Raw genomic sequence first — 13,686 nt, 5'->3', positions numbered from 1 at the left:
TCCACAACCTTTGCCCTTTTCCTTTCTTTCCTGTACCCCGGTCATGGCTGTACTGCCCCATGGTTCTGTTCTCCCGATAATAGCTGGTTTCCCATCCCACACCCGTAGTTCTACTTCCTCCATTTTGTCACCCGGCTCCTGGCATTGCTGTTCAGACATCTTACTGATTCCACTTGTCTTTGCTCAGATTTGTCACCCAGGTAGGTACAGTCATTTTACTGCCAGTATCTGCCACCTGACTGTTAGTGTTGGTGCTCTTGGCACTATAGTTCCTCTTGTCATCCATTCTCCCGCCCTCTGTCCTTCCTTTCTCCACTGCTGTGCCCTGTCCTACTTGATTTGCCTCCTGCTCAGTGTGAGAATCAGGCCTGGAGATTCCAAGAGCATCTCCCAGGGTTCCTAGTTTAACGCCCTTTTTATCAGTTGTGCCAACCTCCATCCTGGAAGTCTATCCCGCACCCTGTTCAGGTGGCTTCCATCCCATGAGACAAGTCATCTGTCCGTGAATGCCTCCCAGTGGTTGAACATCCCCAAGGCCTCCTTAGCCCCACTTCCTGAGCCATCTAGTGATCATCAGCATTTTGTCTCCCCTTCACTCTCCTCCTCCCACTGAAGATCACCTGAGCCTCCATTTCTTTAAGGGTCTTCCCCAGCCTGGCGCAGTCTCCCTTGATGTGTTCCAGCAAGAATCTAGGGGCTTTCCCCTCCAGAGAGTTCTGGCTTTGATCCAGCCCCAGGGCAAGGGGGCTGGCTGGCTTGGGAGGGTGGGAATGGGGCACGGGGCTCTGATCTCGGGCACTGGCTGTGTTGGGGGGTGAGAATGGGGCACGGGGCTCTGATCACGGGGCCGTGGGACAGACTCACTTGGGGGGTGGGGTCCAAGGTCTGATCCTGCTCTCTCCCTGCAGCAGGGGCCGGGGGCTCCACCGGAGATGGGGCGCCCGGTGCAGCTGGTGCGTCTGGATGGCAAAGGGGGCCTGACCCTGGACGAGGAGGCCCTGAGCCGCTGCCTGGAGCAGGGTGGGGTGGGGGACGCCCCCGTCTGCCTGGTGTCCATCGTCGGGGAGCAGCGCCTGGGTAAATCCTTCCTGCTGAACTACCTGCTGCGCCGGCTCCAGAGCCCGGTGAGTGGGGAAGGGGGCAGTAGTGAGCTGTGGGTGTGAGCAGCCCCATCCTGCCCCCAGCTGGAGGGCTCAGAGCTGCACATGTGTCTGTGAACATCCCACCCTCAAACATGTCCAGTTAGCTCGGGCCATGGCTGGACCCTAAGGTGTCTGTCTGCCTGTCTGGAACACAGCACGTCACTCTCTCTGTCTAGACAGCAGTAGGTCTGTTTGTCTATCAGATTACGAGTGTAACCCTTCTGCCAGGCCAAGTGATAGCAGCAAGGGCCGGGTTCAGTACATAGGGGTCCCTTCCCAACAGCGTGACACAGAACCAGCTCGAGCCCCCACCCAGTGACCTGGGAAAATCTTACACACACCCCTGGGCGCCTCGAAGAGGCAATACTTCCCCTCTCGCAAGCACAGAGCCTCGGTGTAGCAGAAAAATGTTTAATAACATGAGGTAAACGACATAGCATTAAATTGGGAAAACACCACAACTAGAGTTCATAGACCAAACCATGTGCGAAGACCCACCCCAGCAAATTGGGCCGTGTCCTTTCCCGTTGGTTCTTGAAACCCGCAACCAAAGTCCCAAAAGTCCAACAACCCCAAAGTCTCTCGGGTCCAGCAACCCAAGAATCACCAAAGTCCCAAAAGTCCAACAACCCCCCAAAGTCTCTGTCCCTGGTCAGTGCAGCCCCAGAGTTCAGGGGGGAGGGGCGCAGGGTGTTAAGGGGCACCTTACGTGATCCGAGACCAACCGGCCGCCTCTCCGTGGGGTTCCGCCGCAGCCTTCACCACGAGCCGCTCCACTCCACCTGCTGTCCCGTGAGCCGCTCCTGCCGTCCCACGAACTGCTCTGCTCTGCTCCGCTCACCGACCTGTGAGCCGCCCGGCTCCACTCCGCTCCGACCGTCCCCGCAAGGCTCCGCTCTGCCAGCTGCTCCTCCAGCTGCTCTGCTCCGCTCACCGACCTGTGAGCCGCTCAGCTCCGCTCTGCTCTGCTCCAACCGTCCCCGCGAGGCTCCACTCGGCTAGCTGCTCCTCCAGCCGTCCCCGCAAACTGCTCCGCCAGCCACTTAGCAATTCAGGCTCCCCCACTAGTTAACACAGCCTCAGTGATCTCAGCTCTTAGTAACTTTAGCTCTTTTGTGATTTCAGCTCATAGTGATTTCAGCTCATAGTAGGGGAGCCCCAGTGCTGGTGCACTAGTGGCCCAAAGTGAACTCAGCTCAGCAGCCTGTAACTAGACTCCTAAGGGAATCAAAGTTAGCTCTGACATTCAACAGTGGAGAGAGGAGGAGGTGTAATTGGTGTTTCAGGCTCACGCAGGGGCCCCACACCACCAGGTACCAATACCTGCCCCCAACCTCTCTCAATTCACTGGGTTTTGTAACCCATGCCCCTTGACAAGCAAATGCTACTTAGGTAATGGTGACGGATTCACTCAGTCCTTCTGTCATACAACAGTTCCACTGGCCTTGATTCACAGAATCAGGGTAACAAAACTTTATTCTTCCTGCCCCAATAACAGAGAAACTGGGGATCCCACACCAGCCAAAGTAACCACTTTTGGTTGCTGTGGGCTCATGCTAGGCGTGTGGGTGTGCCTATGCAAACGAGATCCGCCCCTGGAGTTCTTTTCCACACTCGCCATAATTCACCACCAGATGTCAGGGTAGAGCTCATCCTGACTCTGCTTACATACCCAACTAGCTGAATTCAATGACTCGTCCATTCAAAGTTGAGAAACCAGTTGGGAGTTGAAAAATCAGGAAAGTTTGTTTTCCACTTTGAACCTATCATTAAAAACAAGGTGTGAGCGGATGAGATGTACCAGCTCTAAAATCTTGAAGGACACGGTGACCAGAAACAATCAGTTCAATTCACTAACTACAGATAATAGTTCCTTTTTCCTAACAAATCAGATTTGAATGCAAAACATGTTTTAGTAAAGTATTTTTCTCTTCTCTATCCTGTTGTCCAGATCAAGTTACAGTGAAGATGAAGGGTCTTTCATCCTGTCCTAGCTACGCAGTGAGCGCCTTTCTGCGTAATTTGATCATTTTCTTTATTATTTATCACATTCACAAGCTGGAATCAGGTAGGAATCTCACTGGTCCTGCTGCTGCTTGTAGGATTTGTTTCATTGTAGTGATTTTATAAATCATGCCTATTCCACTCCTTTATACAAAACTGAAAAATACCCAAACAAACAAACAAAAAACAAAAAAACAAAAAAAAACCACCAACCCCAAACCCACCCCTACAACAAATTTCAGATTGGCTCAATATCAGTAAATAAGTCTCCACTTCCTCCCCAACCCTTCTGGAGGAGTAATTCTCCATCCGCTGCATATGAGGCAACTCAGTTGCTCTATCCATCTAGGTACTTATATCATCATAGTATTTGAGTGTGACGCTGTATGGAATATGGGTGACCATTTATAATAGCATTGATACCAATATTACAAAATCACAATAACTCTTATAGAAGATATGCCACGAGAAGTAATTATGCCGCTCTACCCTGCGCTGATTTGGCCTCAACTGGAGTATTGTGTCCAGTTCTGGGCGCCACATTTCAGAAAAGATATGGACAAATTGGAGAAAGTCCAGAGAAGAGCAACAAGGATGATTAGAGGTCTGGAAAACATGACCTATGAGGGAAGATTGAAAGAACTGGGTTTGTTTAGTCTGGGAAAGAGAAGACTGAGAGGGGACATAACAGTTTTCAAATACCTAAAAGGTTGTTATAAGGAGGAGGGAGAAAAATTGTTCTCCTTAACCTCTGATGATAGGACAAGAAGCAATGGGCTTAAACTGCAGCAAGAGAGGTTTAGGTTGGACATTAGGAAAAACTTCCTAACTGTCAGGGTGGTTAGACATTGGAATAAATTGCCTAGGGAGGTTGTGGAATCTCCATCATTGGAGATTGTCTAACCTACTCTTAAAAATCACCTGTCAGGGATGGTCTAGATCAGGGGTAGGCAACCTATGGCATGCGTGCCAAAGGTGGCATGTGAGCTGATTTTCAGTGGCACTCACATGCCCAGGTCCTGGCCACCGGTCCAGGGGGCTCTGCATTTTAATTTAATTTTAAATGAAGCTTCTAAAACATTTTAAAAACCTTATTTGCTTTACATATAACAATAGTTGAGTTATATATTATAGACTTATAGAAAGAAACCTTCTAAAAACGTTAAAATGTATTACTGGCATGCGAAACCTTAAATCAGAGTGAATAAATGAAGACTTGGCACCGCACTTCTGAAAGGTTGCCAACCCCTGGTCTAGATGGTGCTGGTCCTGCCATGAGTGCAGGGGGCTGGACTTGATTACCTCTCAAGGTCCCTTCCAGTTCTATGATTCTATTGTAAGGTATCAGTGGAAAAGGCTTGATTTGCTAAATATGATAAGTTTGTTTATAGGTCTGTATCATTTTTGTATGGTGAGATATAAATATGTGGTATATTTGTGTCTCAAACTTGTGCTGTGCATTTGGGTGACACCCCCAGACAGACCGGCATCAGCACTATCCAGCCTGCTGTAGAATGAACCATTGAGAGAAGCCTGGGGCTATGATTCAGCAGGACATGTAGACAAGTATCAGAGGGGTAGCCGTGTAGTCTGTATCCACAAAAACAACGAGGAGTCTGGTGGCACCTTAAGACTAACAGATTTATTTGGGAAAAGCTTATACCCAAAATAAATCTTAGTCTTTAAGGTGCCACTGGACTCCTTGTTGTTTTTCAGGACACGTAAGGACATGCATAGGCGCCGACTTCTACTGGTGCCGGTGAGTGCTTGATACCCCCCTCTACCCCGCCCCATCCCCACCCCGCTCCCTCCCTCTCCCATTCCAACTCCTTCCCCAAATCCCCGCCCCAGACCCGCCACTTCCCTGCCTCTGAGCATGCCACTTTCCCACTCCTCCCCCCTCCCTCCAAGAGCTTGCTACAGCTGTGTGGCAGCGGCAAGTGCTGGGAGGTGGGTGGAGGAGGAGGTGTTGTGGGACAGGGAGTTTGGCTGCCAGTGGGTGCAGAGCACCCACTAATTTTTCTCTGTGGGTGCCCCAGCCCCGGATCACCCACAGAGTTGGCGCCTATGGGGTCATGCCGATGGATAAGGGACTCCAAGTACCTTTTCATGCCCATGTGCTGTGAGTTTGTGTTTGGGACAAAGGATGTACACGCCACATGGCAAAGGATATAAAAAGGCAGCTGCATCTTCTCCATTTTGTCTGCAATCCTGTTTCTCACGTCTGGAGTAACTTCCCTACAAACTGAAGCTTTGAACAAAGGACTGATAGACCCATCCAAGCTTTGGATTTGTTCCAGAGGGACTTTGCAAGCTAACAAACTCACCAGTTCTGCTAAGAACCTGATATATGGGTTCTGAAGTGTCTGTCTGTCTGTCTGTCTGTCTCTCTCTCTGTATATGTGACTATATATGAAAGTATCTGACTGCTTTGACCATTTAGCAACTCTCTTCTTTTTCTTTCCTTTTCTTTTCTAATAAAACCTTTAGATTTAGATACTAAAGGATTGGCTAGCAGCATGGTATTTTGGGTAAGATTCAAACTAGTATTGATCTGGTAATGTGTCTGGTCCTTTGGGGGAATTAAAAGAACATTTGTAAAGTGAATAGAGTTTTTAAGTAACTTCTCACTGTACTGAACCTATTCGCTGATTGGGAGCCAGAGACTGGAATGCAGTAAAGGGGGCTGTGTGATTTCTTTTCTAGATAACCAGTGTGGGGGATCACGAGCACAGTTTGTGACTGGTTGGTAAATCTAACTATAGTGTAAACCACCAGTTTTGAGAGAATCTGCTCTCCTTTTTGCATTGGCATTTCCACTGTGGGCTGCCCTACGCACCTCTGGTCATGCTGAGCATCCTACTTCACAGGCTTGCATCCTCTGTGACCCAATCCTTTCTCAAACACCAAGGCAGCCTGGCCTAAAGCTGAAGTGATTTGGGGTCAGTGAGGCCAAGGCAAATGAGTCCCAGAGTTGAAGACCCTTTACTGAAAATGTCCTGGCAGTGACCCCGTCTGACTAAAAACAGGTGGAGGGGGGCAAAGGAGGAAAACTCAAGAACCTCGGCTCATCTCAATGAAAATTGTGTTCTCATACGAGGTGATAGGTGGTGGTCTCCAAAGAAGCTGGGTCCCAAAACATTAGGGTAAAATTCTAGGTGATCTCTGTTGACTTCAATGGAGTCAGGATTTCATCTTTTCACCCTTCTCATATTAAAACCAATGCTGAGAATCACATCAGAAATATAGTGAAGGCAGGAACAGATCAGAGCTCAGGTATACAATGTATATACTCAGGTCACCCTGTCCGTTCACGGGAAACTGAAATGGCTCTGTGGCATATCAAATAAGGGGAGTTATCAGTGACACCTATACCTGAGCTGGCCTGTCATTTTTTAATGTAACTCTTCCCCCCCCCCCAATTGTTTGTTATTGTGCCAAAATTTCAATGTTCAGGCTGGAAATTTGATTGCCAGGTGTCTGCTCCATGCTGAATTTTTGGAAAGTTTGAACCTATTGAATCAGTCATGAATATTTTTTTTTTCCCTCTGAGCTTCTTCTCTTTTTGCTTTGGTGTATTTCACAGCCCAGTACAGCGTGACTGGTCCTGGCCACCCTGTCACTGCCATTGTGGGTGAGGCCACTGTGTTACCCTGTCACCTGTCCCCCAGGATGAGCGCTGAGAACATGGAAGTGAGATGGTTCCGATCTGAGTTCACTTCAGTTGTGCACCTGTATCAGCATGGGAAGGATCAATATGGGAAGCAGATGCCAGACTATCGTGGAAGGACAGAGCTTTTGAAAGCTGGCATCACGGATGGGAATGTTTCCTTGCAAATTCTTAATATCAGACACTCAGATGAAGGACAATACTACTGTTTTGTTCAAGATGGTTCTTTTTATGAAGAAGCCCTATTGGAACTGAAGGTAGCAGGTCAGTTGCTCTTGTCTGTATTAGCTTAGTCTGGGCTGCAGTTTTTGTTCTTTTCTACTGCAACAACTGTGACTAGCAACTTGTGAATTATTTTAGAGTAACACAGTGTGACTAGATTTCTGCACATGACCACATTCATACACTTTGGAAAATATGCTGAAAACTTTCCCAACGTTTTATTAAAGACATTTTCAGAATGGTCAAGAGATTTCCTTGCCCAAAAGATGTTTTTGGCTGACTTCAAAAGGAGGGAGAGAAAGGAGGGAAAAGACTTCTAGACAAATATGGGCCTGGTTTATACTAGAAAAGTAGGTCAGCTTAACTGTCTGTCTCAGGGGTGTGAAAAATACACACCCATGAGTGACAAAACTAAGCTGACCTAAGTCCCCATGCAGGCAGCGCTGGGGTCAACAGAAGAATTCTTCTGTCAACCCAGTTACTGCCTCTCAGAGAGGTGTATTACCAATGACACCAGGAGAAGTCCTCTGTTGGTGTAAGTAGTGTCTACACTGAAGCACCACAGCAGTGAAGCTGTGCTGCTGTAGCCTTTCAAGTGTGGACAGCCCATGGTCTTCCAATTTCTCTGCAGTCATTTTGAGGCGTGGCTAGAGTGGGACTGCCAGGTTTATAAGGCCTTCTGACGTGGTCACTACAGCTAGTTAGTTGGGGTACAGTCAAAGTCAGTTGTAGCTTTTCTGATTGGCTGAGGCCACATAAAGATGATGGGGGGGAGACCATATGTATTTACCGCTAGTGGATGATGCCGAGTGTTTGACCCCTGCTGCTCTGACACCGGAACCATGGAGCCAGTTAGATTTATTTATTTATTTAAAAATAAAACAAACAAAATGTCTATCCAATATACTAAAAACTGGCTTTCTGAAAAATTCATATCCCACTAGGTATTTAAATGAAGTGGCCAGATTTCCAAATTTGTTCAGTGCTCCATTGCTCTTGGGTGGAGAGGACAATATCTCACTTATTTAAAATAATTTCACTGAATATTTGTTCACATCTTTTCCTGTGTCCATGTGTATTGCGAATTCAGAAATTCCAGTGTTCATTTATCCCTTCTACGTGATCAAGTGATCTCTAGTGGGAGTAAGGGATCCACAATCTATCACTCATCCTTTTAGCTTTTAAGTTACCCCATTGATTTATCACACATTTATGTAATTTTCTTCTAGCTTTGGGCTCCAATCCTCTTGTCTCTGTGGAGAGTCACCAGGATGGAGGGATCCGGGTGGTTTGTCAATCGACTGGATGGTATCCAGAGCCCAAGGTGCTATGGAGAGATCGCAGTGGACAAGAATTAACATCACTCTCTGAAGCAAAATCCCTAGGGGATAGTGGCCTGTTTGAAACAGAAAATTCTATTATTATAAAAGAACATTCAAACCAGAACCTGTCCTGTTGGATCAGGAACACCTTTCTCAATCAAGAAAAGGAATCAACAGTTTATATAGCAGGTCAGTTACCAGCTAAACCCACACTCTTAAATCACCTTCATCAGAAACAAAACAAAGAACTGAAGCATCCGCTGTGCATATTTTACAATTACATAAAAACAAAGAAGTTCAGAAACCAGTACCTTAACAGGGTCACAACTCAGGCAATCAGATTGCCTAATTTTGAATGTTCAGAGTTATCGGTTTAATGTAAATTTAATCTTAACTGTGATATTCCTGAAACTTTAATTAAAAAAAAAAAAAGTATGATTTTGAGAAGAAATATTCACCAAACCTTGAAAGTTTGTTCCTAAAAACTTAACTTCACCACAATGATTTTGTGAATGTAGCAATTTTTACACTATGATTTGTTTGCTACCTTTTCAATAAGTGAAATGTCACCAAAGTATATGGGCTTCTTTCCATTGACATTCAATGGGATTTATGCTCATAACTCACTTTGCCTTTTACACACACAAGCTGCACTGATTATCTACTGAGTTATTGATGAAACCCCTTGTTTGAATGCTCTCATTTCAGTTTCAGAGTGTCCTGTGTATTTAGCCTAAGTCAGTTCCTTACTGATTGATACTAAATGGATAAAGGACACTATTCAGCTGATTTACAATTTAAAGTTTTGTCAACCAGTTTAGTTAAATTGGGGCAGTCCTCTTACGTGGTCAGCTGTGGAATCAATGTAACAATGACTGCATGAGTGTTACACCAATTTCACTAAACCAGTGCACAAATCCTGTGTGGAGAAGGCCTTAGGCATGTTTGAAATGCCCACCCTGGCTAGATGATTTAAATGCTGTAAACACAAGAACAGCAAAAGAAGATGAATCAATTTTCAGCTCTTAATGTTTGGATTAATTGCAGTTATGATTCATCAAAATAATTGGGGAAATTATTAGTGACTCACCAAAATATTCTAATTACTCCTGCAATTTTTGAATGTTGCTGAACAGTGAGGACCAAATTGTTTGCTGGCATAACTCCACTGAAGTCAATGTGGTTTTGTGAGCAGAGAATTTGCCCCTGAAGTCAATAAAGCTCTGAATACCATGAATCAAACCAGGCCTGTTCATTCACAGGTTAATCAGTGCTAAGGCTGTGTTGGTTGGAGTAATTTTTACAATCTGGTTTTGGTCTTTTGTGTAGCATAGAGGGGGTCATATTTTCACATACGTCCTGCTGGGGACTATTTACGTAGTTACGTGCAATAGAGAAAAAATCAGTGTTGTCCCTGCTTCCAAACTAATGCAAATCCTGTGGGGTTTATTTTTCAGATTTCTTTTTCCCGAGGGTGAATCCATGGATGGTGGCGCTGAGTGTGATTCTCCTGGTTTTGTTTGTTTCCATTGGCCTCGCTGTTTATCTATTTAAAATAAAAGGTAAAGGTCACGGGAAAATTTCATGAAATTAACAAGAAATTTTCTTCTAATAAATGAAAAAAGGGAAGAATGAAATTTTACACTGGGCTAAGCAGGGGAAGCATGGATCTGCACTGTGCTCCCCTCAGCAGCACAGGGAAGGAAACATTACTAAGGTTCCCATTTGCTCCAGGAGGCAGTGATCTGCACCAGCCCTTTACAGGCACAGAATATTTCTCCCCCAGAACTGCCTCAGTTAAGCTGAATGGAGCATTTGGTGAAGGGGTGGAGGGAAGATTGATCCAAAACCTTCTCCACTCCTCACTCTTTTCTGCCCACTTCCCACCCAGCTGTGCAATTATTCCCTCCGCAGTCCCCATGGACTTTGTGAATTAGAAAATGTATTTTTCCCTCCTCTGATAAGTAAATATTTTGTACAGAGTTGGGTCTCCATAAAGATTGTGTGTGGTTTTATTTTGGGAGCAGTTGTCTGTGACCTCATTTACTGTTAAAAAGTAATTGGGATGAGACAGAGCCTGGCAAATTTCACCCCAATTGGCAATATAAAAACAATAGGGGTCTGAGTAGACATGAGCTCTGAGCCTGAAACTGAGTTCTGACAATGGTGAGAAACAATAAGTCAGAGATGGAGATGGGAAAACCTTTTTCTCCTGGTGCTGAGACCATGAAACCCATCAAAGGCTCACAAATTATATAATCAGTATGCAACTTTCACAAAATGCAGACAACTGTATTACCAAGGGAAAAATGCTCCTAATAATAATTTAAATTTATTGATGTTTATTTTTAATGGAACAGGATTAATTCTGTTAGAATTAATTAATTAATTAATTAATTAATAGAATTCTGTATGTGTCATGCTTTTTCCTCCAACAAGTAAAACTTTTGTACAACTTTGTCTCTTCATAAGGGTGTTTGTTTATTTTTGGGAGGAGTTTTATAGCTAGAAAAAAATGAAAGCCCTCATACTGCATCACTAATATCAGTTAGATCTTTGCCATTGACTTCAATGAGTGTAGGATTAAACACTGAATGCACAAGTCATATCGCTAAAAAAATAATGCTGATCATTTAAAGGCCAGAAATTCCAGTCTGCACCCACAGAACTCCCAGAAAAGCCAATGGGAATGTGAGAGATAATACAAGGAAGCAGGATTGGGCTCTAATGACTAGATTTTTTTAAGGTATATGTTCAGCTAACTCCCATTGAAATCAATGAGTGTTAGGCTCTTAAATGCCTTGAAAAAGCAGACCTTAATTCCATAAGGAATTTAAAATTCTCAGAATTGTAAATCATAGAATCATAGAATATCAGGGTTGGAAGGGACCTCAGGAGGTCATCTAGTCCAACCCCCTGCTCAAAGCAGGACCAATTGAAAATAGTCAGTTACCGTTGGACACAGCTCTAGTGTGGCCCATTGGTTAGTAAAACGTGAATGAAACGTTAATTATCTAGGTGCTAGGCATTCATATCATGAAAACACTTCTTTAAATCTCCATTAATTGATAATATTCTTAAATAACTTGTATTTACAACTGTTTGCTTTATTTCATTTCTTTAGGGAAACATCTTGGTGAAATCAGTAAGTTGAATTTTTTCTCCATATAGAACATTTTTCCATTAAGTTGTTTGCTGTTTTATTATTTATGATGATGATTATTAAAGAGAGATCAATTTGAAAATCACATGAAATATCCATGATAATGTATCAATGATTATTCAGTATGCGGGTAAGAGGAAATCATAAAGAAAATGTTATTTGAAAGGTATCTTCTCTGAGGGTGAAATTCATATAGTGCTGGAGGCACCATAAAGTGGGGAACTAGGAAGACTCTGTGCCCTTAAATGTCCTTTTGCCTCATCTGACAAGTAAATAGTTTGGTCCAACGTGGATCTTGTGTGTAATTATATTTGAGGAGGAGTTGTTCATCATTTCATTTAATGTTCAAAAGAAATTGGGATGAGATTAAGTCTGATTAATTTCATCCCAACAGGTAATATGAAAAGTTATACACAATGTTCAACTTTCACAAAACTCACTCATATATCCAAGAGAAAAACGCTCCTAATAATAATTTATATTTATTTCTGTGGTTTTTTGTTTTGTTTTTGTTTTTAGAGAAACGTGATACAGAAATCATTAAATGTTGTGTCCTTTTCTCCAACAAGGAAAACTTTGTACAAATTTGTCTCCTCGTTTTTTATTTTTTAAATGAGAAAAACATGAATACCCTGATGCTGCACCACTAACGTCAGTTAGAGCTGTGCCTTTGATTTCAACGAGTGTAGGATCCAACACTAAATGCACAAGTCACATCACTAAAAGAATAATGTTGATAATTTTAGGGCCCAATATTACATTCTGTGCACACCTAACGCTCCCAGCAAAGTGAATGGGAACATGTAATATGCAGGGAAGCGGGAATGGGGTCTAAGGGTAGCTTTTTAAAGGTATTTGGACACCTAATGCCAATTGAAATCAATAGGAGTTAGCAACCTAAATACCTTTAAAAATCTGGCCCTGATTCCCTGGGCAATTCAAAACTTTCAGAACTAAGTCCATGCAGATAATCAGTTATTTTTTGATACTTTACTCTAGTGTAGACACAAAATGAGCCCAAACGTCTACACCACAATTTTACAGGCCCCCAGCCTATTCCTTGTGAGCCTAGTTAGTTGACGTGGGTCAATTGGGGGTATTCAATTGCTGTGTAGCCGCACCCTATGGGACTTTGCAGGTGCTCCGTGCCCTGCCTGTGGATTGGAAAGAGACTCTTCTCCCCAGACCCCAGTAGTTTCCCTGCCCATAGCCTGGATCAATGGGTTTGTGAGGGACAGGCTGCATAATGGGAGGTTGATTCCATCCTAGAAGAGAAGCACTTAATTAATCTGTATTTGTTTCTGGTTCTGTGTTACCTAGATGATCTTCAGCGAGAACTTGGTAAGTGTTTCTGTTTCTCGAATGCAGCCTTTTCCTTGGTGTTGAAACTATCTCTGGATCTATCGATCTCTCACCCTTCTGCCAGGTGGAGTCGGCAGCAACACGGGCTGGGTTCAATGTCAAGGGTTCCTCTTAGCAATACAAACCAGAAAACACTTGAGACCCCACCCAATAATCTGGGAAAATGTAACTCCTGGGCCTTTTTAAGGCTATAGAGAGGCCCCTTTAAGGCTTATAGCGGCACAGCTGTACCACGGAAGCTGCCCTGCAATCGGGTCTCCCATGTAGCGGCTCTATGCCGACCTCCCACCAGCATAATTCAACCACCCCCGACGAGCGGCATTAGCTCTGTCCACACCGGTGCTTTTGTCGGTGAAACGTATGTCAGTCGGGGGGGGGGGGGGCTTTTTTCACACCCTGACTGACAAAAGTTTTACTGACAAATGCTGGTGTAGACACAAGATAAAAGAGAAAACGTCCAACTCACCCGCCCTGAGTCTGGGTGTAACAAAAGAGAACTTGTATTACAAGGCAAAGGGAACCCAGCATTGTTTTGGGAAAACACCACAGCCATGATTCGAAAGCATGTAACCCTAAGCAAAGCCCCACCCCACAGTACATTGGGCAATGTTGTTTGCCTCAGTTTCCCACCTTGCCGTGTGGAAATCCAATGAGCGAACGACCTGTAACACACCACTCCCCTCTCCCACCACTGCAGTCCACTCACAGTTGGTTGTTCTTAATCAGCCAAGACCCAGAGTTCAGAGCTGCCCTCACATGGCTTCACCTCCCACCCCTGAAAGGCTTGTGGGTGGGGGGGGG

The 13,686-nt window shown here is 44.5% G+C and overlaps 1 protein-coding gene across 1 annotated transcript in view; it reads left to right on the top strand.

The window, feature by feature from the left end:
- Window positions 1-932: 932 nt before the first annotated feature.
- The window catches only part of LOC112120806 (butyrophilin subfamily 3 member A2-like), a 28,529-nt gene continuing 15,775 nt past the window's right edge, over window positions 933-13,686 (top strand). Inside the window, exons 1-5 of the mRNA XM_029914069.1 lie at window positions 933-1,146; window positions 3,094-3,210; window positions 6,733-7,080; window positions 8,268-8,549; window positions 9,818-9,922. Coding sequence (XP_029769929.1) covers window positions 933-1,146; window positions 3,094-3,210; window positions 6,733-7,080; window positions 8,268-8,549; window positions 9,818-9,922 — 1,066 coding nt within the window. The remainder of the gene's footprint in view (window positions 1,147-3,093; window positions 3,211-6,732; window positions 7,081-8,267; window positions 8,550-9,817; window positions 9,923-13,686) is intronic.

The sequence above is a fragment of the Terrapene carolina genome, unplaced genomic scaffold (genome assembly GCF_002925995.2).
Source record: "Terrapene carolina triunguis isolate 2854851 unplaced genomic scaffold, T_m_triunguis-2.0 Scaffold29795, whole genome shotgun sequence".
Taxonomy (NCBI): domain Eukaryota; kingdom Metazoa; phylum Chordata; order Testudines; family Emydidae; genus Terrapene; species Terrapene triunguis.
The sequence above is the reverse complement of the archived record's forward strand: the minus strand, read 5'-3'. Positions and strand labels throughout refer to the sequence as shown.